At 56.2% G+C, this 21625-nt stretch overlaps 4 protein-coding genes across 7 annotated transcripts in view; 2 read left to right on the forward strand and 2 right to left on the reverse strand.

The window, feature by feature from the left end:
• Positions 1-26: 26 nt before the first annotated feature.
• Ttc16 (tetratricopeptide repeat domain 16) lies at positions 27-10611 on the forward strand. Its single transcript, XM_048348681.1, has 15 exons — positions 27-190; positions 325-407; positions 1133-1224; positions 1300-1481; positions 1971-2061; positions 2266-2409; positions 3715-3815; positions 3907-4036; positions 5673-5887; positions 6583-6827; positions 7023-7164; positions 8116-8281; positions 8712-8854; positions 9001-9151; positions 10462-10611. Exons 1-15 carry the CDS (start codon positions 27-29, stop codon positions 10609-10611), a joined length of 2199 nt encoding a protein of 732 aa, XP_048204638.1.
• Positions 10612-11281: 670 nt separating this feature from the next.
• On the forward strand, positions 11282-11990 carry LOC125349334 (tetratricopeptide repeat protein 16-like). Its single transcript, XM_048343401.1, has one exon. The coding sequence runs from the start codon at positions 11319-11321 to the stop codon at positions 11988-11990; it is 672 nt and encodes a 223-aa protein (XP_048199358.1). The 5' UTR covers positions 11282-11318.
• Positions 11991-12086: 96 nt separating this feature from the next.
• On the reverse strand, positions 12087-16155 carry Tor2a (torsin family 2 member A). Of its 4 annotated transcripts, none has more exons than XM_048343342.1 (5): positions 15648-16138; positions 14850-15115; positions 13983-14158; positions 13064-13191; positions 12087-12817 (listed from the first exon to the last, which is right to left on the reverse strand). In XM_048343342.1, exons 1-5 carry the CDS (start codon positions 15805-15807, stop codon positions 12573-12575), a joined length of 975 nt encoding a protein of 324 aa, XP_048199299.1. In that variant the 5' UTR covers positions 15808-16138; the 3' UTR covers positions 12087-12572. The 4 variants fall into 4 exon arrangements, with proteins under 4 accessions (XP_048199299.1, XP_048199328.1, XP_048199310.1 ...); XM_048343363.1 differs by having other exon boundaries at positions 12715-12817; positions 13060-13191; positions 15648-16150; XM_048343371.1 differs by lacking the exon at positions 14850-15115 and having other exon boundaries at positions 15648-16155.
• A 1894-nt stretch (positions 16156-18049) lies between these two features.
• Positions 18050-21625, reverse strand: part of Sh2d3c (SH2 domain containing 3C) — a 32627-nt gene continuing 29051 nt past the window's right edge. The window contains 5 exon segments of the mRNA XM_048343309.1: positions 18050-18650; positions 19811-19849; positions 19852-20016; positions 20367-20478; positions 20766-20937. Of these exon segments, the coding sequence (XP_048199266.1) occupies positions 18475-18650; positions 19811-19849; positions 19852-20016; positions 20367-20478; positions 20766-20937 (664 nt within the window). The 3' untranslated portion in view covers positions 18050-18474.

Here is a 21625-nt window from a genome sequence, read left to right on the forward strand (position 1 = left end):
TCCGGGCCGAGTCCTCCGGGGCCGCCATGCTCCTGAGGGGCGGAAGTGAAGGGAGTGGTGGTGGCGTCCGGCTGCCCCGGTGCATTCCCCCTCGCCGCGTCACCGTGTCCCCCTGGCCCTTGCTCAACCATCGGCCTGGGAGGCGGGAGCCTCCTCCGTTCGTTGAAATCTGGCCAATTCTTTCCCTCACGTAGGCCTCAGCCTCCCCACTAATAAACGTTTTTAAACAACCATTGGATTCGGGGGCGTGGCTAAAGGGGCGGAGCCTGCGGGCGTCCAGCAGCTGGTGCCTAGCAACGCTGGAGGCCCCGGCTGAGAGCCCAGCGGAGGCAGCGCGACAGGCGGCACTGCCGGAGGCCCTCTCGGAAGGGGGTTCACGTCGGGGGTTCATGACAGACCCCGGAAAGGTGCGGACTGGGGGGAAGGAAGGCTAAAGCCAAGGGCCAAGACAGAAGGCAGGGCCAGAAGGCCTGTGCGTGGAAAGAGATTCCCAACTTGTGGCTGGTGGGGAGGGGGGTGGGGGGGAGAAGAAGAGTGGCCAGAGCTGGCGTTAGGCCAGCATGACATTGACCTGGGCAAGGGGACCAGGAAGAGAAGCGAGCTGACGTGGTGAGTGTGTGTGTGTGTACTGCGGGCTTGAACCCAGGGCACTCTCCAGTAGCTTTTTCTGCTCAAGGCAAGTACTCTGCCACTTGAGCCACAACTCTACTCCTGGCTTTTTTTTTTTTTTTGGTGATTAATTGGAGATGAGTCTCACTGATGGAACAGTGGTCCGAAGATCTCCACCTCCCGAGTATCAAGGATAACAGGTGTGAGCTACCAGTGCCGGAGGATCTGAGAAATTCTGAGGAAGAGGAACAAAACAGGATTTGAAGGTCTGATGGGACAAGGTCTCTGGCTCTGATGGCCAGTGGAGAAGGTGGAGATAGGAAAACTTGAGGAAGAAGTCAGGTGACATGTCCACTGAGTGTGGCCTGCTGGACAGGTGAAGGTCCCTCTGGATATCCAGAAGGCGTGGGAACTCCAAGGCCTGCCATGACCTTACAGCTGTGGTGATCCTGAGCTGGAGGTGGGGGGATACCAGAGGGCAGTGTGTGTGCATGAGGACTCTGATCTTCAACCTTGACCACAGGAGAGGCAGAGAGGCGAGACTGCAGAGAAAGAGGTTGGAACATACCAAAGGGAACAAATCTGAGATTGCCATGGGACTCTGTGGATAAGAGGGTGTATCTCTCACCAGGCCTAGTTTCCATATACCTTCCCCTATCATCGATGACACTTGACTGTCTTTTGTTCTAGGGTGCCGCAGCACATGACCAGGGCTACTCAGGCTACTCACAGGACATCAAAAAGCCATGGAAGAGCCCCAAACCAGTGGATACCCTGCAGCGCATCTTTGGGACCAGCAGGGTGTTCTATGACCCAGAGGAGGATAATCCAAGGGCCACAGGATATACAGTGCCTCTCAGAGTCATTGAGTAGTAAGTGACCACCTTGTCCACAGGCCCAGGTTCCTGCCCTACATAGCCATTCATCATGCAACACAATCTTGAGCCACTACTCTATCTGAGCTCCTCCCTATTGCATACCAGTGGCTCACACCTGTAATCCTAGCTACTCAGGAGGCTGTGATCTAAGGATCCAAGTTCAAAGGCAGCCCAGACAGGAAAGTCTATGACTCTTATCTTCAATTAACCACCGAAAAGCTGGAAATGGAGGTATGGCTCAAGTGGTGGAGCACTAACCTTTGGTGGAAAAAGCCAGGCAAGAGCACAAGGCCCTGAGTTCAAGCCCCAGTACTGGCATAGACACAATAATGTGTGTGTGTGTGTGTGTGTGTGTGTGTGTGTGTGCGCGTGCTCTTGCCTCTCTATCCAACTCTTCCTTCTCCTACCTACCTCACGCCCAGCCCTATGCTCTCGGCTGATCCAAAATCAGCCCCAAAGCCTGCACCCTCTTGTCCCCTGTAGCTACCGACAAGGCTATAAGAGCCTCGAACAGGAACAATGGGAAATGGCTGTGTTGTTTTTCTCCCGGGCCCTCCACTTGGACCCCAGGATGGTAAGAGGAGGCCAGGGGACAGAACAGGCAGCTGCCGGTTTTCAGTGTCCCTCTCCCTCACTGTCATACCTACTGGCTCCTCCTCCCAGGACCACCAAGTCCCTATTGGTAACTGAGTACAAGTCTCAGGGAAGTGGATGCCTCCCCCTACCCTGAAGGGCTGATGATAGGGAGAGGACAATAACTAGGGTGCCTCCTCTTCAGATAGAATTCTACGCCTTACGGGCTGAAGCCTTCATCCAGCTCTGTGACTTTTCCTCGGCGGCCCAGAACCTGCGAAGGGCATGTTTCCTTCAGCCGGAAAACACCAAGTACTTGGAGCGGCTCACCTTTGTGCTTTATCTGCAGGTACCTGAGCCTGCTGTGGGCCCATTAGCCTACTGAGTCAACCTCTGGCTGTAGGAGGCTTGCCTCAGTCCTAGGACAGGTCCTGTCTCCTTGAGGACTTCTTGTCCCAGTGTCTGTGTCCCCACTTGCTGCCCTCCCTTCCTGGTGGGTTTAGGAAAGTCTTACGCATTGTCTGATAGAACTTCCTGCAGCATGACGGTGCTCTACTCTCACTATCCATTTAGGGTCACTGGGAGCCACATGGAAATGGTGAGCCTTTGAAATGTGGCAGATGTGACTGAGAAATGGAATTTTAATTTTTTTGTGCCAATCCTGGGGCTTGAACTCAGGACCTGGGCACTGCCTTGAGCTTTGTTGCTCAAGGCTAGTGCTGTACCACTTAAACTGCAGCTCCACTCCCAGCTTCTTGGTGGGTAACTGAAGAGTCTCATGGAGTTTCTTGCCCAGGCTGGCTTTGAACCATGATCTTCAGATCTCAGCCTCCTGAGTAGCTAGGATTATAAGTGTAAGCCACTGGTGCCTGACTGAATTATTTATTTGGACTGGTAGCAAATTTTATTTGTGTAGTAATTTGCCTAGCATGTATGAGGCTCTGGGTTCCGCTCCCCAAATTGCAAAATGAAAACATAAATTAATAACATTTACTTGAAATTTGCATACTATGTACAGCTGGGGCTGTTATAGTGGACAGCACAGATCTGGAGTAGAGATGCTCCAAGCTCTGAGCACAGAAAGAGTAACAGTGACCTTGGCAATTCAGTAACATTCAAAATTGGTAGGAAACTACAAAATACCAACAAATTGCCAGGCACCAGTGGCTCAAATCTGTAATTCTAGCTACTCAGGAAGTGATCTGTGGATCACAGTTCAAAGCCAACTTGAACAGGAAAATCCAAGTGACTCTTATCTCCAGTTTCACCAAAAAGAAAAGAAAAAGCAAAAGCCAGAAGTGGAGCTGTGGCTTAAAGTGGTAGAGCACCAGTTTTGAACTAAAATGCTAAGCAACAGTGCCCAGGCCCTGAGTTCAAGTCTTGGTATAGCAAAAACAAAAAACCAAATACTGATTTTTTTTTTCATTTTGACTTTGTGTGTGTGTGTGTGTGCATCTGCGTGAACCAAGAGTGTATTCCTCAGGGTTTCTTGTGTCTCTCCCTAATTCTCCACCATTTCCGTGTCTGTCTCTCCTGGATCTAAAGTTCTCTGTCCCTGTATTTTTTTCCCTCTGCCCCAATGTAACGTGCTCTAGCAGCTAGTGGGCACGGCGGGGCTAGGTCACAGGCAGAACCGCGTGTCCTCTGTGTCCAGGGCCAGTCTCTGTTTGAGCAGTGTGACTACCTGAACGCCCTGAATATCTTCTTGCACGCCTTTGAGCTCCAGCCCCAGAAATCCTGCTACCGATACCGATGGTGAGTACTGGCATGCCCCCTGCTCTCCCAGCACCCCTTTCTGCCTGCCCCCCCACAGACAGACAGACAGCCCCTCATCCCTTGCCCTCAGCATGGCCTGCCTGCTGGCCCTCAAACGACATCAGGACTGCCTGGCATTCATCAACAAGGAGGTGAAGCAAGGAACGACTAATCCTGACGTCTACCTCCTCCGGGCGAGAATCTTTAACTTCTTCCAGAAGGTAGCATAGGGCAGGTGGAACAGGAGTACTGCCCCCCTCCCCCCCCAGTCTGAGAGCCCCTAATATGCCCCAAGATTACTGGAGGGGACAAGGCTATCCGCAAGTCCAACAAGTCCCATCTGCACTGGGTTTTGTCGTCCTGGGACACAGGGCCGGACCAGCTGTGCCACCTGACTGCATTTGGGTTGTTGTCCAAAGTCACTCAGCCCTGCTCTTTGCCAGGCTTGTGCTGGGCCCCCAAAGAAACTGGCAGATGAGAGACCCATGTCATTCCTCAGTGCTCTCAGACTGGGGTGAGGGTGCATCTCCAAACAGATAATTGCACAAGGAATGACTGAAGCATCGGGTAAGGGAAGTGGCATGCACAAAGACACCCTAGAAACCTTTCTCCTCTCTTCCCCTCGCGCCTCTCCCTCCCTCCTTCCTCCCTCTGTTTCCTTCCCTTCTTTTCCTTTCCCTTCCTCCCTCCTCCTTTTTGTCCAGCGAATAAGCTCTTGTTCCTCCTCCCCCTGCCCTCCCCCCCCCGGGTGGGGACAGTGTATGCAGGGCATGGTTTGGGACAGTGAGACTGGTCTCCGGGAGGAGGGACAGCAGGGATGAGAGGGTTTCGGGCTCCCTGGGACTTTCCAGAGGCAGCAGTGCGAAAGGAGCATGAGGGAGAGGTGGGTGAGGGTGATGAGGGGCAGGTCCTGAAGCCCTTCATGAGCACCAGAGCCTCGGGGACAGGAAAGGAAGCTTCCGCTCACTGTGGTGCAATGCTGGCCGCTGGCGGGCCTGGGCAATGGTGTCTGGCCAGGTCATCGAGGCAGGATGGGTCTTCTCGCCAGGTAGAAAGGAAGAGCCACACTGCCCCCTGGGGGTGGCTGAGGAAGTCACCCAGAGAACTTCTCCCGCAGGTGACTCAGTGGGAGCGTCTCCTTCAAAGGCAGGAGACTAGTCATTATTGACAATTATTGGTGACTGGATTTTAGCCTCCCCTGCTTGGCGTGGGCCTCCCAGTAGCCCAGTCGAGGAAGAAACAGCCCAGGGTTCCTTACCCAAGGTCACATAACCAGTTCTCAGGGTGCTGCAGTGAGCCCCCAAGGCCCCCTGCTCCTTGCTCCATCATTTCCTCTTACGCTGCTGCTCACAGTCTGCCCCGTGCCCTTCTCCAAACCAGTTACGCTACAACACATGGAGTACTTGATAAAAAAAAAAATGTTGGTTGACTGACTGACCTGCACACCCACTGGGGATGTTTTCTATTTATACCTAGGCCTGAATCTGAATCTTGGGGTCAGAGGTCAGGAGGTGTAAGGGGGAGGGGCTTGGGGCCCGGTAGGGAAGATGGCACCAGAGGCTGCACACCCCTTCCTGCCTCAAGTGGGCTTCTCGGCGCTCCGGCAAGGAATGGCTCACCTGGAAAGGGGCCTGGTCAGGATGAGGCTGGGGATGGGATTTTCCCACAATGCTCCCTGGCCCCCTCAAGAGACAGAAACGATGGAACAATATCATGAAAGACAGCCAGGAGGGCTGGCAAGGAGCCAGCTTGGCCCCCCCCCCCCGTGGGCTTCCCCTCCCTGACACCCCCACGCACACTAGGCAGGAAAGCCCTCATAGCCGGGGGGTGTCTCTGATGTCACCTTGCCCCCTGCAGCCCAAACTCTGCTATCGCGACCTGCGCAACGCCCTGCTCTTGGACCCCAAGCACCCCCAGGCCAAGATGCTGCTCCAGCTGATGGTGGACCAGGCCAATCAGGCCCATAAAGATGCTGGGATTCTAGCTGTGCAGGGCAAGCTGCAGCATGCACTGCAACGTATCAACTGCGCCATCCAAAACAACCCTCTGGACCCCAGCCTCTTCCTCTTCCGGTACCGGGGGGGGGGGGTTGCTGGCCCTGCCTGCCCACACGCCTGCTGTGTGCACTCAGAGCATCCCTGACCCCCTCCAGGCCTCTGTTTCCCCAGAGTGTCTCTAATAAGGTTTTCCTACTGAGTTCACAGCCACTCTGGGGTGTTATCAGTCACTGCTTTCCTGTTACCCCCGGAATCCTAGACCCCTAAACCTGCTGAGCAGTTCTTAAAGGTCCGGGAGTGGGAGAAGGGCTTGGGAGAGCTAGCTCAGCTGGGGACTGAATCTGCTTCTCCAAGGCTGCAAGGCCCAGCAGAATGCCTGCCTAGCAAGCACAAAGCCCTGAGTTCAAACCCCTAATTACTACCAAAATAAGAAAGGAAGGAGGGAGGACTGGAAGAAAGGGAGGAAGGGAGGGAAAGGAGGGAACGAAAGAAAGAGGGAGGGAGGGGGAAAGGAGGGAGGGAAGAAAGGAAGGAAGGAAGGAAGGAAGGAAGGAAGGAAGGAAGGAAGGAAGGAAGGAAGGATTCAGGGCCATTTGACTTTAGTAAACCTAGACTTTCTCATCCACATAGTGGGATAAAATGTTTGTCGCATGTGCACAAAGCCCTCAACAGGCCTGGTATCCTTGGCTCATGTCTGAAATCCTAGCTGCTTGGGAGGCTGAGATCTGAGGGCTGAGGTTGGAAGCCACCTGCCCTGCCCTTCCCCGCAGAGGCACCATGTACCGCCGGCTCCAAGAGTTCGATGGGGCAGTGGAGGACTTCCTGAAGGCACTGGACATGACCACAGACCCCCAGAGCGACTTAGTGCGCAAGACACAGCGCCAGCTGCTGCTGGCCTACAACGACTTCGCGGTGCACTGCTACTTAAACGGCGCCTACCAGGAGGGCGTGATGCTGCTCAACAAAGTGCTCCGGGAGGAGCAGAAGGAGAAGGGCCTGTACATCAACCGCGGCGGTGAGCGCGGGGGAGGACGGGCCCACTGGGCTACAGCCTCGGGGGGGCTGGGGTGGGGGTGGGGAGGCGGGGCCCAAACACACAGAAACTACCAACCACCAGTTTCAGGACCCACATCTTAGAGCCAAGGCTAACAGCTGAGTGGGCTGGAGCTCCAAGACACTAGACGTTGGTGGGGGGTCCCTCGGACCCTAGATTGCTTCTTCCAGATTGGCAACCTGGCCTTTGCGGAGGCAGACTACAAGCAGGCACTGTTGCTGAACCCGCTGGACGAGGGCGCCAACATGCGCATGGGCTTGCTGCAGGAGAGGATGGGCTTCTGTGAGCAGAAGCGCAAGTACGCCCCTGCTGGGACCCCGTGGTGGGCGGGAGGGAGCCTGTGGGGGGGGGCGGGGGCGGGGGAGAGGGGAAGGGGTTTGGATCCTGCCCCGGCTTATGCCTGTGAGATCAGGAGGATCTCAGTGAAAACCCCACCTAGTCAAGTAGAGACCCTCATCTCAATGAGTGTCTCAGCTACATGGGAGGTACAGGCAGGGAGACTATACAAAAACGGGAGACGCAGCCAGGCAAGGGCGGCTCACACCTTAATCACACCTACTCAGGAGGCTGAGAGCTGAGGATCGTGGTTTGAAGCCAGCCCAGGAAGGAAAGTCTGTGAGATTCCCATCTCCAGTTAACCACAGAAGGCTGGAAGTGGAGCTATGGCTCAAGTGTGGGAGCACTAGCCTTGAGCAAAAAAAGCTCAGGACAGTGCCGAGAGAGGTCAAGTGCCAGAACCAGGAGAGAGAGAGAGAGAGAGAGAGAGAGAGAGAGAGAGAGAGAGAGAGAGAGAGAGAGAAAGAGGCAAAAAAGAAGTAGGGGTGGCTCAAGTGATAGTGCATCCGCCATTATTGCAAGGCCATGAGTCAAACTCTAGCACAAAATTTCTTCTTATTATTAGAGTTCCTTGTAGGCACTGTGTATTGTCATACACACACATACACACACACACACACACACACACACACACACACACACACGTAAACCCAGGGCTCCACATACACTTAAAGTGTTCTACCACTGAGCCCCAACTTAGAAAATTGGGAATTATTTAATTGTAGTAAACTAGTTTGGTTTTGTTTATTCCTTTTGAGCTCAGTTTATGACAGTCCTGCTCACCTCAAGGTCATACATGCCCACTTCCTCTGGAGATCCATCCCAGCATCTAGATGTTGGGTCCACCAAGGGTGTGGCTGGCAGGAGGGAAGAGGGACAGGCATGGGGGACTGGAGCCCACTGTATCCTGCAGGCAGTTCCAGAAGGCTGAAGACCACTTCTCAGTGGCCATTAAACACAACCCCAAGAAGGCCCAGTACTACCTGTACCGGGCCAAGAGCCGGCAGCTGCTGCAGGACAGCTCTGGGGCCCGCCAGGATATTGTCACTTCAATGATCCTGAACCCCAACCAACCAAAGGTGGGCAGCAGAGCAGGTGTGGGTCCAGCCCAGGCCCTCCATGACAGCCATCCCTGAAAGAAGCTGGGCTCTCTGTAATGCGAAGGTGCAGGGAGCGTCCCGGAGCCAGGCAGGGCTTCTCACTGCGGGCCCTCGCCGGTCTCCATAACCTCACCTCCATTGCCCCATCCACCGATGTGGAGGCCGCTCCAGGGCCTTGCGCAAGGCCCTGTAGCTCAGTGATCACCCTAATTCTGTCTGGCTCAAGAACCCACCATTGAGGTTGGGCTCACCATGGGGCTCCTTCTTGGCTTGGTCCCTTCCCCATCGGCCCCTGCGCTTTCGAACAACCCGTACTCCTCCCTCAGCACTGAGGAGGGCATGGAGGACCCCATGGGGCAGGGTGGCACCAGCTCTCTGCCACCCATCAGGTCTCCCCTTTTCCTGGCAGCTCCTCTCCATGATGGCCAACCTCTTCCCGGGTATGTCAGTGAAGGAGGTGCTGCAGACCAAAGTGGCCTACCTGGCCAGGCTGGAGCTGGACAGAATAAAGGACAGCGACTTGCCCGAAAGCCGCCCTGACAGCATTATGGGGTGAGCTTCCAGAGCTGGGGGCGGGGACCGGGAGCGGGGACTGGCTGGGGCTGCTCTGCCCTGCCACCCGCAAAGACCTGCACAGGCTGGGGGGTGCAGGTGGAGTCCAAGAGACCCACCGAGGGCCTTGGGTGGGGTCTCCACAGGCTCCTGAGGGTGCGGGAACTGGAACGCCAGAAGGCCCGGAACCTGCGGGTCTTGTGGAATGTGTCGGCGGCCTCTGAAGAGCAGGAGACCACCCCTGAGCTACAAGGCCCAGGAGGGCCGGCCGCGGCCGCTGAGCAAGAGAAGAAAGAGGTGAGTGGGCCCCGCACCGGGCCCGCAGCCCTGGGGGGCTCAGGCATCTTCACTGCTGTGTGAAGGAAAGGGCCCCACACCCCAGCCCCCACTGCTGGGTGCTCTGGCCACTCGTGCGAGACTCCACTGTGTGTGTGTGTGTGTGTGTGTGTGTGTGTGTGTGCACGTGCGCATGCGCGTGTGCACGTACTGGAGTTTGAACAGAGAGCCTCACGTTCTGACTTGCCTTTTTTGCTCATGGCTAGCACTCTTCCACTTGAACCACACCTTTACTTCCAGCTTTTTGGTGGTTAAATGGAGATAAGAGTCGCACAGACTTTTCTGTCTGGGCTGACTTCCAACCTGGAACTCAGCCTCCTAAGTAGCTAGGATTACAAAGGGCAAGCCACCTGGACCCAGTTTAATTCCTTCATTGTCTAAAAGCTTTTTATTGAATGGAGCATAGACAAGGACACAACTCTTAGAACAGGTGCATTTTCACAAGCTGAACATGCCAGCACAAAGGACACATCCCAGGCTCACCATTAACAAATCATGCAAGCTGTCCAGCTCTGGCTCCTTTCCATAAACGTCGTGCGGTGAAATTCTCCCGAACTGCTGCTCACCACACAGAAGGTGCTAGCCTGTGGCTGTCCTGCGGTTTATCTGTTCCCATTGCCGACAGTCATCACTTAAGCTTGTGTCCAAAGGAGAATTTGTGCCACGGAACAGAACACGGCACCAGTGTCCCAGACACAACAGGAAGAACTACTGTCATCTTCCTAGTTCACCTTAGAACAGGTGTAAAATTCGGACCTTCCATGTGCATGGCTCTGCGGCCATGCTGCTGCTGGGCTGGCAAGGTGCAGTGCAGAGACCAGGGCGCTGTACCCATGGGTGCTCACGGCATGTGGCACCCTCTCTCTACCTCTGTGAGGGTGACAGAGGCCAGTGGTCCTGGGTGTGGCTGAGGGGTCCAGCAGAGCTGGGCTCAAACCCACATCTCTCTTCCTTGTGGCCCCGGGCATTCTGAGTCTTGGTCCCCAGCTCTGTGAAGTGATTTTGGCAGGGCGCCCCTCCCCCCGGTGCTGCAAGGACCACAGGGCCCAGATTGCAGCCTAGCTCCCTCCTTCCCCTCCCCCCACTCCGTGAGCTAGCATTCACTCTGTAGAGGGGAGGGCGGAGACCTGACAGCCCTTGAACTTGGGTCTGGCCCCGCCCCTTCAGGCAGCCCTAGTCGCTCTGCACCCAGCTAGGTAGCTTTGAAGAGCCAGAGGCTTTGCTGCTGCCCAGGTTTCTGAGCGCAGCCACCCTGCCTGTTTCCACCACAGGAGCCCGCCCCTCCGATGTCCCTCTCTGAAAGCTACCTCGACCAGACCGTCTCAAGCTCCATGTTCAGCAGTGAGTCCCAGGCCTGCGGGGCCTGCAGTGCTGATGGCCAGGGGTCAGGGACTCGGGTTCTGCTGTTGACAGCAGTGTGACCCTTGGGCTAGTGACTAACTCAGGATGAGTTCTGACCATGGCGGACTTGATGGGATAGTGCCCACCCCAAAGCAGGGAGGCTGGGGCTCACCACCAGGCTCCTCATGGTTGCTGCCCCTTCCCTGTCCCTCTTTGGCCTTATGTCCCAGAACTAGCTCACAAGCTTTATGCAAACCCATGGGGTGTGGGCACCAATCCTACCAGAGGTGGGGGTGGGGGGGTGGGGAGGAGGAACAAAAGGGATAAATTGGAACCCTTAGCAGGGAGAATGGCAGGGTCCAAGCCTTCCATTTGGTGCCATGCAGGCCTGGGCCAAAGTACCAGCACGGGCAGAGGGACGAAGGGCTCAGTCCACTCTGGAGAGGGAGCTCTAAATCAACAGTGAAAGGAGACAGGGAGAAGGGCCCAGCTGGTGGTGGGCGCCCTCAGCCCTCTGAAGGCTTAGGGGGGGCTTTGATGAGATGAAGGAAGCGCAGGAGTTAGCTAAGTGTGAGAGAGGGCTGACCCTGCGGAAGCACAGAGGACAAGGGGAAGCTTGCCGAGGAGGACTGGGAATGGCAGCTCCCTCTTCTCTTATAGCCTGGCTGGCCTCAGGACTGAGGTTGTGGGGGGAGGCTGGACCAATGTGAGCTGGGAAGACACCCCTTTAACTTCTGGGGGCGGACAACAGAAACCTAACACTTGGTACCCTTTTCCAGTCAGGACCATGATGACCTCTGACACGGGGACGTCCACCACCAGCCCGGAGTACAAGAGCAGCTCCAGCACCCAGGGGCGGGAGTCCACGCTGCAATCTGACTCCTCACTGCTGCAGACTCAGTCCCAAGACTCCTGGCAAAAGAAGGAACACCCCAGAAAAACCAAGATGTTTCAGGGTCCAAGCCAGAGCTCCAAGGGCAAGGCTGTCCTCAGCCAAAGTCACAGCTCCAGCATAACTGACAGCTTCCAGGGCCAGGGCCAGGGCCAGGGCCCGCGCTCCGTCAAGACAGAAGACACTCAGGGCCCAAAGAAGAGGCTCACCAAACACAAGACTTCGGAGAGCCCAAGGCAAAGGCGCAGAGGGGCCAGGGCCGCCTCAGGCCAGGGATGGAGGGCCCGCAAGGCCACTGGCCCCCAGGAGCAAGGTGCCAGGAAAACCAGGGCTTCTTATGAACAACGCTGGAGCCTCAGCAGCCAGGAGGCCCAGAGCCAGAGGCCCAACAAGGCTGAAGCTGACCTGAACGCAGCCTCAAATGCCAACCAGACCCATAACAATGTGGGTCCAAAACAAAATCTTACCAAAACCATGGCCACCCAGGCTTGGAGCTCAGGTGCCAACAACACTGAGGCTGGTCAGGCTGCGGCCACTAGCTGCTCTCTGAAGGGGACATGTCACTAGCCCTTCTGGCTGGGGAGAGGACAGACTTAGCCCAACATGCTGGCCCTTAGCCAAGCTGCTCTTTTCTGGGGGCAGAGAGACCCCAGCCAACATTCCTCTGATCCCACGGCTAGGTTTATTACACTTGTTCTCTTCTTTTACAAGATTAAAAACATCCAAATGCAGGCCAGGAGTCAGCTCGCGTCCCTCCATTCCTGGAAACTGTGAAGTCTCAGCCTGACGTGATACTGAGACCTGGGCTGTGGATGGGAGTGGGGAGGGGGCGGGGGACACAGCCCAGAATGGAGGGGGCAGCCATGAGACTCGGTCCCTGAGTTACAATTCATGTGAAGAAGGCTCAGGCTGCAGGGAGGCTGCAGGTCAAGGCTCAGTTGAGGTTCTGGGGTGACCAGGGTTCCACGGGGAAGGCAGCAAAGGCCAAAGTGCCTCTCACCAGGTAAGAGGCCAGGTCCTTGGGCCCTCTGTCCTTGGCTTGGCCAGCGCTCTTGACTTTTTACCCTGGGTCCCACTGGCCAGCAAGCTCAGGACAAGGGCTTTCCTGCGTGGCTTGGCCAGACAGAGGAGGCAAGGATGCCCCGAGCGTCAGAGGAAGAAGGCGATCCGGGAGGCCACAGTTTTGCAGCCATTGGAGGAGAAGAGCTGCTCGTCCTCGGGGAAGAAGGTGGCACTGTCCAACACGGCCTGGACTACCTCTTCCCGGGGCTCCACGCCCAGCTGGGCCAGCTCATTGAGCACGCAGTGCCTTACGTGATGCCTCTGGAGCGGGAGGAAGGGCACTATGGCGTCCAGCAGGTGTTCCTCCAGGATGCCCGAGCGCCAGAAGCCATCTAGGAGGGGAAGGGAGACACATACACACATGCTCCTCAAATGGGGAGAAGCCCACAACCCAAGTGGCGGCGTGGCGTGGCACAGGCTCGGGGCTGTATAATTCTGGGGGCACTGAAGCCTGGGCTCAGAACTGCAGGGCCAGATGTCAAAGCTGCAGACTCCCACAAACACGGCCCACCCCAGTAAGTCCGGCCCGTTGAGTCTGGGCGCGAGGCCACCCTGGCGGGCTCCCCGAGCCAACTCACGGTGTGGGTTGTCCAGCACAGCCCGGGAGATGGCGGGCTCCAGCTCCTGCAGGCCGATCTCCTCCCGTTCCCTGCGGCTGCGCCATGCCTCCAGAACCACCTGGTTGATTTGGTCACCACCAGTGTTGCTGAAATCATGGAGGACCCAGGCTGAGAATCAGCCCTGGCTGCCCCAGGGCACCTAATCAGACCTGCGAGCTCAGCTCAGTGTGGCAAGAGCCAAAGCACAGAGAACACTGCCCTCCCCTCCAGGCGCGCATGTGTCAACAGGACCCTGTGGCTTGTGCACATGTGGTGAACTTCAGTCAGCACTGGACTTGTGTGTCCCTTAATTGACTTTCTTCCGGCTAGCCCACCAGAGGACAATGGGGCATTAACATCAGCACAGCTGTTCAGAAGAGGCAGACACTCAGAGAAGCTGTTTCAGAAGGCACACAGCTAGAACTGAGGATTCAGAGCTCAGGCCCCAGTCCCCAGGCAGTGTCCTCCTGACCACAATTCGGTTTTGTTTTGTTTTTCCCCCACACACAGGCTAGTGCTCTACCACTTGAGCTACAGCTCTGCTTTCTACTTTTTACTGGTTAACTGGAGATAAGAATCTCACAGACTTTCCTGCCCAGGCTGGCTTCAAACCATGATCCTCAGAACTCGACCTTCTGAGTAGGATTACAGTTTTGAGCCCTTAGCACAAATGGATTCTTGACCAACCGGGGGTCCCCTCTGGTGAGGCACCCAGAATAGCTTTGAGAATAATCACCACTAGTGAGAGTTGAGGGGCTGGGGAAGGCCTCCACTTCTGTTGGGAGCAGAGGCAAAGACTAGCTGACATGTGTCTTCTTGCTGCTCCTTTCCCAAGGGTCTCCTGCTGCCCTTCTGACAAGTGTCTTCCCCCCTCCTTCCCATGGCCAGCAGCTCCCACCTGATGAAGATGAAGATGGCTTTGCGATAGTTGGTGCCATACACAACCCAGGAGGAGCTCAGGAATGGTCGCAGGACCTCCATCAGGCCAGGGGGCAGCTTATCCATCTCATCAAAGAGGAAGAGGGAACGGCCGCAGGCAGTGAGGTTCCCCTGGACCCAGCTCTTAAGATCTTTCTATGGAGAAGAGGCAAGAGTTCCAGGAGGGGCCAGAGATATTCCGCCAACCCCCTAACTTCTTCCCACATCAAGAAACCATCTCCTTCCCAGGGAAATATGCTTTCCTAAGAGCACTAAACCCTTAATGAGACTGATGGTAAAAGGCTGGCTCAGAGAGGGGCACAGGCTTTCCCAAGACCCCACAGCCTGGCACACAAACCCATATGCCCACCTCTCTGCTCAAGCTCCTTCCGTGACTGCTTCCGTGACAAGGAAAGGATCCCTCCTATCCCTGAACCTGCTCAACAGTGCTGACAGCTAAAACACGCCAGCCTCGACAACAGCAGCAGTCAAAGGTGGTATTTTAGTAAATGCTTCCTCTGCGCCCCAAATGGAACCCCACAGGGAGATGATGATAGAGTGATAAACATGGATGCTCAACAAGTAGCATCTGTAATTGTATAATCCCAGCCTTCTCAACAACTCTGGCCAGAAGGTACCACTACCTCACCCCACCCCTACCCCAAAGACACACCAAAGAGAGAGAAGTCCCTGCCAGGTAGAATGGCACTGCCCCAAGCTCTGTTTCGGAAGGTATCCAGAGGGCTTCGTGATCTGAGCACGAGGGACTCCCTTCTCTGGGCTCATCTCTCAGGGTCTATCACACCATGATGCAGGCGAAAGGATATGCAGGGCATGCTCAGCCTACCTTGTAGCGTTCGATGTGGCTGGGGTGTGGGAAGTGTATAATGGGGGAAAAATGGTGCACGTGGGAGCTGCGGAGGCCACCCCGGAAGAGGTAGCGTGCCAGCAGGGAGCTGACATAGGACTTGCCGGTGCCCGTCCAGCCGTGCAGGGAGAGGACCAGCGGCTTGGCAGGGGAGGGATCCTGCAGGAAGGCCTTCAAAGACTTCACCACCAGGGCTTTGGCCAGGTGCTGGCCGGCCAGGTGCTGAGCCAGGTCACACTCCAAGCCTAGGGCCAGAGAAGGACAGTGCCAGGGCTGAAGCCACTTGCGGCTTCAACAGGAAGACAGGAGGAGGTTTGGAGGGGGTGGGGGGGAGGATCATGTCCGGAATCCGGTCTGGGGCCCTCTGGTGTCTGGGACGTTTGCCCCGGCATGGACGGGGCGTGCGCCCGCGGAGCTCGGCAGCGCCCCCACCAGGCGGATTTCCAGATCGCGCCGGGGCGGCGCGAGCGCGGGCTGTCAACAGGGTCCCGCCCTGCGACCGTCGAGGCAGCTTCCCCGCCCCCCCTCCCCGCCCCCCGCTACTCCCCGGCCAGGGCGCCTGAAACTCCCACCCCCGGGACCCTGCCGGCCGCCAGAGGCCCCTGTCCTGGGACCCCCCCCAACGGGCCAATCCCCAGATCCAGGCTCTCCGCCCGTTCCCTCCGGGGGCTGGGCCCGCTTCCGGCCCGGGCCAGACTAAGGGGCCTGCCCGCCCCCATCCATCGAGCCCAGGGCCCGGCTCCGCGCCCGCCCGCCCGCCCGCCCGCGGCCCTTCACCTGGCAAGTCCGGCCGGAAGTCGCACTCGCAGAAGGAGCCGAAGTTGCAGCGCAGCGAAACCAAGTCCCAGGCGGCGGCCGCAGCTGAGAACAGCCCGAGGAGCCCGAGGAACCCGAGGAACGAGCCCCAGGGCCGGCAGCCGCGCGTCGCAGCCGCCATTCGGGAGAGGCCCGAGCTCCGTGAGGAGACGCCCACCGCCTCGACTCGAGAACTACAACTCCCAGCGTGCACTGCTCCGTCGAGGCCACGCCCACCGCACTGCCACTCAGCGCTCGGCCCTGCCACTCAGGGCTCTCCCTCCCGTGCTTCTCAAAGGCCGGCTCGACCTCGCACAGCAGTAACACCGGGTGGCCTCCAGCGGGCGCCCGAGAGCCACCCAATCCTAGACGGTGGGCCTTGTTTCCATGGACACGGTAACCAGGGACCATCACCTTAGCTCAGAAAAAATAAAGGAGTACAACCACAAAGGGTGACGTAACAGTTGTAATAAAAACTTGCACGGAATCCTACATCTCTCAAAGCGCTTTTGTCAATGTGCTTTTTTTTTTTCCTTCTGTGTGGCAAAAGGGTTCACTTAGATACAGCTTTTGGATGAGCACCTTTGGTTATTAGCATTGAGAGACTTACACATCCGGTATTCTAATAGTATCTACCATACAGAGACATGGTGATATTTCAATGAGATGCAGGTGCATAAAGTATTTTAGCTCCAAAAGTAATCAAATTATTTTTGTCTGTCCATTAAGTGTGAACTATGGTGGGTCTTACCTGCTGCAGCTTCTACACACTAAAGGCTTTAATCGGTCCCAGGAGACAGGTTCCATTCTTTATCGAATTTGGGGCCCAAAAGATCAAGTTTCTTCTTCAAGATCCCCCAGCAAGTAAACGACAGAACTAAACCCGTGTCTGGCTGCTGCCAAAGACTTAACACGCCATGTCATACATCCTTAACCTCAAAGTCAAAGGGTTCAGAGGCAGACGCCTCAAATGTACAAGCCCTTGGGTCTCCCAGCTTGGCTTGGGATCATGTTGATTCACTGTCCACTTCTTTTTTTTTTTTTTTTTGGCCAGTCCTGGGCCTTGAACTCATGGCCTGAGCACTGTCCCTGGCTTCTTTTTGCTCAAGGCTAGCACTCTACCACTTGAGCCACAGCGCCACTTCTGGCCATTTTCTATATATGTGGTGCTGGGGAATCGAACCCAGGGCTTCATGTATACGAGGTAAGCACTTTTTTTTTTTTTTGTCTTTTCTTTTTTGGTACTGGGGATCGAACCCAGGACGTTGCACTTGCTAGGCAAGCGCTTTGCCACTGAGCTACATCCTAGCCCTGAGGTAAGCACTCTTGCCACTAGGCCATATTCCCAGCCCCTTCATTGTCCACTTCTACCTCTCCCACCTTCTCCTGGCAGCCTTCCTTTGGCCCAACGTCAAAGATCCTTTCCCTACTCACCCCAACATTACGGACACACAGCAGAGAGAGAGAGAGGGAGGGAGAGAGAGAGAGAGAGAGAGAGAGAGAGAGAGAGAGAGAGAGAGAGAGAGAGAGAGAGAGAGACAATCTATCTCAGGCTTTGAAATACCACCTCAGAAGTCTTGGAGTGTGTGTGTGTGTGTGTGTGTGTGTGTGTGTATGGTGTTCATACTGGGGCTTGAACTCAGGGCTTCAGGCTTTCACTCTGCTCAAGGCTAGAACTCTACCACTTGAGCCACAGCTACATCTCTGGCGTTTTGCTGATTAACTAGCGATAAGAGTCTCTTGGACTTTCCTGGCTGGCTTCAAACTGTGATCCTCAGATCTCAGCCTCCTGAGTAGCTAGGATTACAGATGTGAGCCACCATACCCAGCTAGTAGTTCCCACTACTGAGGGGAATAAAAAGAACTGTAGACCAGGACAGTCAGGTTGTATTCGCCTCCACGTTCTCCCACTGTGACCTGGGAAAAGTCTCTTCTCTAGATCTGTTTTGCCAAAGGACAGTTGGGATCCAAGATTTTCAATAGCTCTTCCACCAGAAACACCTCGGCTTTTGGGCTGTATGTGTGAGAACCAGCACTGTGGCTTCCCGGGGCAGGCGTGAGCCAGGAGGAGAGAAGGACAGGACAGTCCTTCCAGTGGGTGGAATCGGCTGTCTGCTCACCCCTGTCCTTTGAGCTCTTCAGAAACAGGCCTGGGGATTGTACCTACCATGACCCTGGCTCTTGGCATAATCTGGTCTGGAAAACCCAGGTATTTGTTGAATACTTTTTCATCTTTTTTTTTTTTTCTGGTGATACTAGGGTTTGAACTCTGGGCCTCATTCTGGCTAGGCAAGTGCCCCATCATTTGAGTCCTCCTACCAAGCCCAAGTTTTCCACCTTTTCCCTGAGAAAAAAAGTGCTCCTTTCTTCCCTGGACAACCGAAGAAAGAGTCATAAAAGTTTATTGTATGAAAGAAAAGGCATGGCTTCTGTACATCTATTTACAGAACAGACTTATTTACAGTAGCAAGATGGAGGCCTTGGTGCCAATGTGCAGATGCCTGGAGAAGGAAGAGGAGGCATGGGGCCTTCTCATGGCTCAAAAACAGGGGGCCTCGCAGAAAGAGGGGACTGCAGAAGCTGGTGGGGGAGGGTTAGGGGTCCTGTCCTTCCTGAAGACTCAGAAGGGTGTGTCCAAGGGACGGAGCCAAGAGTCCACCCAGGACCCTGGAGGTGCAAGGAGATCCTGGAGTTGAACCCAGAACATTCGTGGGCTGATCACAGTGTCCCTGGGGTGCTCTGGGGAAAAGGCCTCGGCCCCCCCACCCCCAGGCTGCCTGAGGCTGCAGAGGGGAAAGGGGGCCGAGGGTCACAGCTCGCTGGAGCGGACGGCAGGCTCCAGCTTGTGGGACAGCGCGGTGAGGACCTTGTCGAACTTCTCATAGCGCCGGGCTTGGCTGCTGTTGGCGCCTACGCTGCCCCAGAGGAGGCGCATCTGGAACTCGGTGCTGAACACCTCCAGGAGCTCCGGCCGGGCCTGGAACCCTGAAAGCCGGAGGCAGGTACAGGGTTAGGGAACAATTCCAGCTAGGGAGGCTGGGGCTCCCACTCAGAGCCCCCACAGACTCCCGGGACCCCCCCCCCACACTCTCCCAGGCTCCTTTCCTTCATTCTGCCAGAGATTCGGTCTGTTGATAAACATGTCTGTACAAATGAGCATCTAGTCTCTCTTCAACTATCTGTAACGTACAATTTGAAAAAAGACGGAGACAATAATTGCTGCAAGTGTTGCTGGGGACGGAACCCAGGGCTTCTTGCACACGAGACAAGTGCTCTACTACAGAGCTACATCCTCAGCCTCAGGAAAGAACACGTTAATGTTAATATTTGGGGAAGAGCTTTTCTCACAGAGTTTTCTGCCCGGTCTGGTTTTGAACCTCAGTCCTCCGATCCCAGCCTCCAAAGTAGCTAGGATTACAAGCATACACCACCAGTACTTGGCTTTGACTCTTATTTTTGCTCTATTGTAATTTCTGTCTCGGGTGGACTTTTTTTTTTTTTTGCCAGTCCTGGGGACTGGACTCAGGGCCTGAGCACTGTCCCTGGCTTCCTTTTGCTCAAGGCTAGCACTCTGCCACTTGAGCCACAGCGCCCCTTCTGGCCATTTTCTGTATATGTGGTGCTGGGGAATCGAACCCAGGGCCTCATGTATACGAGGCAGGCACTCTTGCCACTAGGCCATATCCCCAGCTCGTCCGGTGGACTTTTGTGGCTTACATTTGCAGAAGAAAGTAAAAGAGAGGTAGTCTCAAGCCCTTTTCTCTCTGCTCCTTTCTGGAGAAGGAGTTCCGTGTCCCACTAGATCGAACTCCCGATTGACTGGGCAGGTCTCGCCACACCAGGGCCCTGGGCCTGAGCCGGGCACCTTTCCCAACAGCCTTGGGAAGAAGGCCGATCAGATGCCCTCTTCCCAGGTGAGGACAGTGAGGCCCAGCCAGGCTCAGACACACAGCTAAGTGGCTCTGCCTCATTCATGGCTGGGTCAGCCCACCTCACCTGACACCTTGGCCAACAACTGCTTGTTGAAGTAGAGGCGAGAGAAGAGAGCCAGGAGAAGAGGCCAGGGCGGAGGGATGAGAAAGGTGGAGGGAGAGGAAACCCTGGAGGAGAACAGGACCCCCCCCCAAGATGTCATGGCCACTCACCCTGCAGCTTGACTTCGGCGTTGGTGTGGTAGAGGCCCCGTGGTGCGCCACCGTGCGGGCGGCCTCGAGGTGAGCCAGAACCACCTCCACGCCGTGCTCCGTGCTGCCCCAGGGCTCGGGGCCTTCGGCGGGGGCCGAGTCACACTCCAGCAGACTGATGAGTGGCAGGATGTGGGGGAAGGTGGTGTTGCTCAGTGGGGGGCCTTCTGTGGGGGAGGGGGAGGGGGAGGGAAGGACAACGGAGAAACGCTTAACAGACCCTGGAGAGGACCCTGCAGGCCTGAAGCTGGGGGGCAGGAGAGCAGAGGGATCTGCCTGGGCTCTCCCAGAGCAAGCCCTACCACGGGATCCTGGCTCCTGGGATTGATTAACCCTCCCTGTTCGATTCCCTGGATAAACTCAGCGCAGGCTAAGCCTGGAACTGGGCCTGGTTTACACCGGTGTAAGAGAGTGAACTTAATCCAGCTCTCCTCCCCCTCCACGCTGGGGAGGGTCTGCTAGCCCAGAGGGCTGCAACCTGCCTGCGGCCTCTCGGGAAGGAGGGTGGGTGGAGTACCTTTGCCCTCATTGAGGCTCTTGAGGAAAGGCTTCAGCTTCTTCTCGTACAGGAGAGCACCCTCCGTGTAGCGCTGTCGCAGCGTCACCCATGTCTGCTCCAGCCGGGAAATCTGGGGAGACCACACCGTGAGAGCCCAGCCAAGCCAAGGCACGGGCTGCCGGCTCAGTCACCACTGAGGCCCAGAGAAGGGGACGAAATTGGCCTTGATCGATATACTTGGAAAACTCAATTCTTCTCTGACTCCAACACTGGGGGGGTGGAGGGGCAGGGGGTGCTGGGTTTTGAACTCAGGGCACAGAGCTTGCAAGGCAGCGGCTCTGTCACTCGGACGGCCCCAGGGCTCTTCGGGGCGCTGGAGTGGAGTGGGGGGGGGGGGCTCCCCGCCCTCCCCCGTACCTGGGCCATGTCCAGGGCGCCCATCACCGCTGCGAAGCTGAACATGTTGCCCATGGTGCCTCTGAGCTCGGCCGCCAGCTGGATGGTTTTGTGCAGCAGCGCCGCCCGCTCCTCCGCGGAGCCCGTGCAGCCCAGGATGTCCACGGCCAGCATGATGGACATGGTGTGGAACCTGTGGGCGCAGCCGGCGAGAGGGGCGGGTCAAGGGGGCGAGGGGGGAGGGACGGGTCAGAAGGGGTAGCCAGTGGCCAGGCCAGGGAAAGAGGTTAAGGGCTTTTGATTGGTCAGAAAAACTTAAAGGCGGAACAAGGATGCTCTGATGGGGCTTATGATTGTCCAGTGAAGTTCGCCCAGCAGAGTCGCGTTAAGATTGAAAGCAAAACAAGCAAAAGACAACAAGCCAGGTGCTGGTGGCTCCCCACCCGTGTTCCTAGCTACTCAGGAAGCTGGGATCTGAGGATGGTGGTTCAAAGGCAGCCTGAGCACAAAAGCCTGAGATTCTTATCTCCGATGAACCACCAAAAAGCTGCAAGTGGGGCTGTGGCTCAAGTCGCAGACTGCCACAACCTTGAGTGAAGAACTCTGGCTGGAGTTCAAGCCAAGAACCAGTCCATGACACACACACACACACACACACACACACACACACACACACACACACACACCAAACAGGCTGAGAACTGTGGGCGGGGCCAAAGTTGATGGGGAAGAGAGATGCAAAAAGCAAACCCCAGAGATAAAAAGTCTTGGAGATACCATATTGCTTTCAGTTGGATGAGATGTGATTGGCTAACGGGATGAGGTCTAGCCAAACCTTAGCAGGGCTAGGAGATTGCGAGATTGGCTACACTGCCACAGCC

Source organism: Perognathus longimembris, chromosome 1 (assembly GCF_023159225.1).
Source record: "Perognathus longimembris pacificus isolate PPM17 chromosome 1, ASM2315922v1, whole genome shotgun sequence".
In the NCBI taxonomy this organism is placed as follows: domain Eukaryota; kingdom Metazoa; phylum Chordata; class Mammalia; order Rodentia; family Heteromyidae; genus Perognathus; species Perognathus longimembris.

Bases quoted from the DNA above. Each gene is read 5' to 3' on its own strand.
- Ttc16 (XM_048348681.1), top strand. From the start codon at position 27: ATGCTCCTGAGGGGCGGAAGTGAAGGGAGTGGTGGTGGCGTCCGGCTG. The intron at 1,482-1,970 runs GTAAGTGACCAC...TGTCCCCTGTAG, and splicing joins CCTCTCAGAGTCATTGAGTA to CTACCGACAAGGCTATAAGA. The intron at 6,828-7,022 runs GTGAGCGCGGGG...CTCGGACCCTAG, and splicing joins CCTGTACATCAACCGCGGCG to ATTGCTTCTTCCAGATTGGC.
- LOC125349334 (XM_048343401.1), top strand. From the start codon at position 11,319: ATGATGACCTCTGACACGGGGACGTCCACCACCAGCCCGGAGTACAAG.
- Tor2a (XM_048343371.1), bottom strand. From the start codon at position 16,076: ATGGTCCCTGGTTACCGTGTCCATGGAAACAAGGCCCACCGTCTAGGA. The intron at 14,159-15,647 runs GTGAAGGGCCGC...TCTTCTCCATAG, and splicing joins CTTCCGGCCGGACTTGCCAG to AAAGATCTTAAGAGCTGGGT. The intron at 12,818-13,063 runs GTGAGTTGGCTC...TTCCCCTCCTAG, and splicing joins TGTGCTGGACAACCCACACC to ATGGCTTCTGGCGCTCGGGC.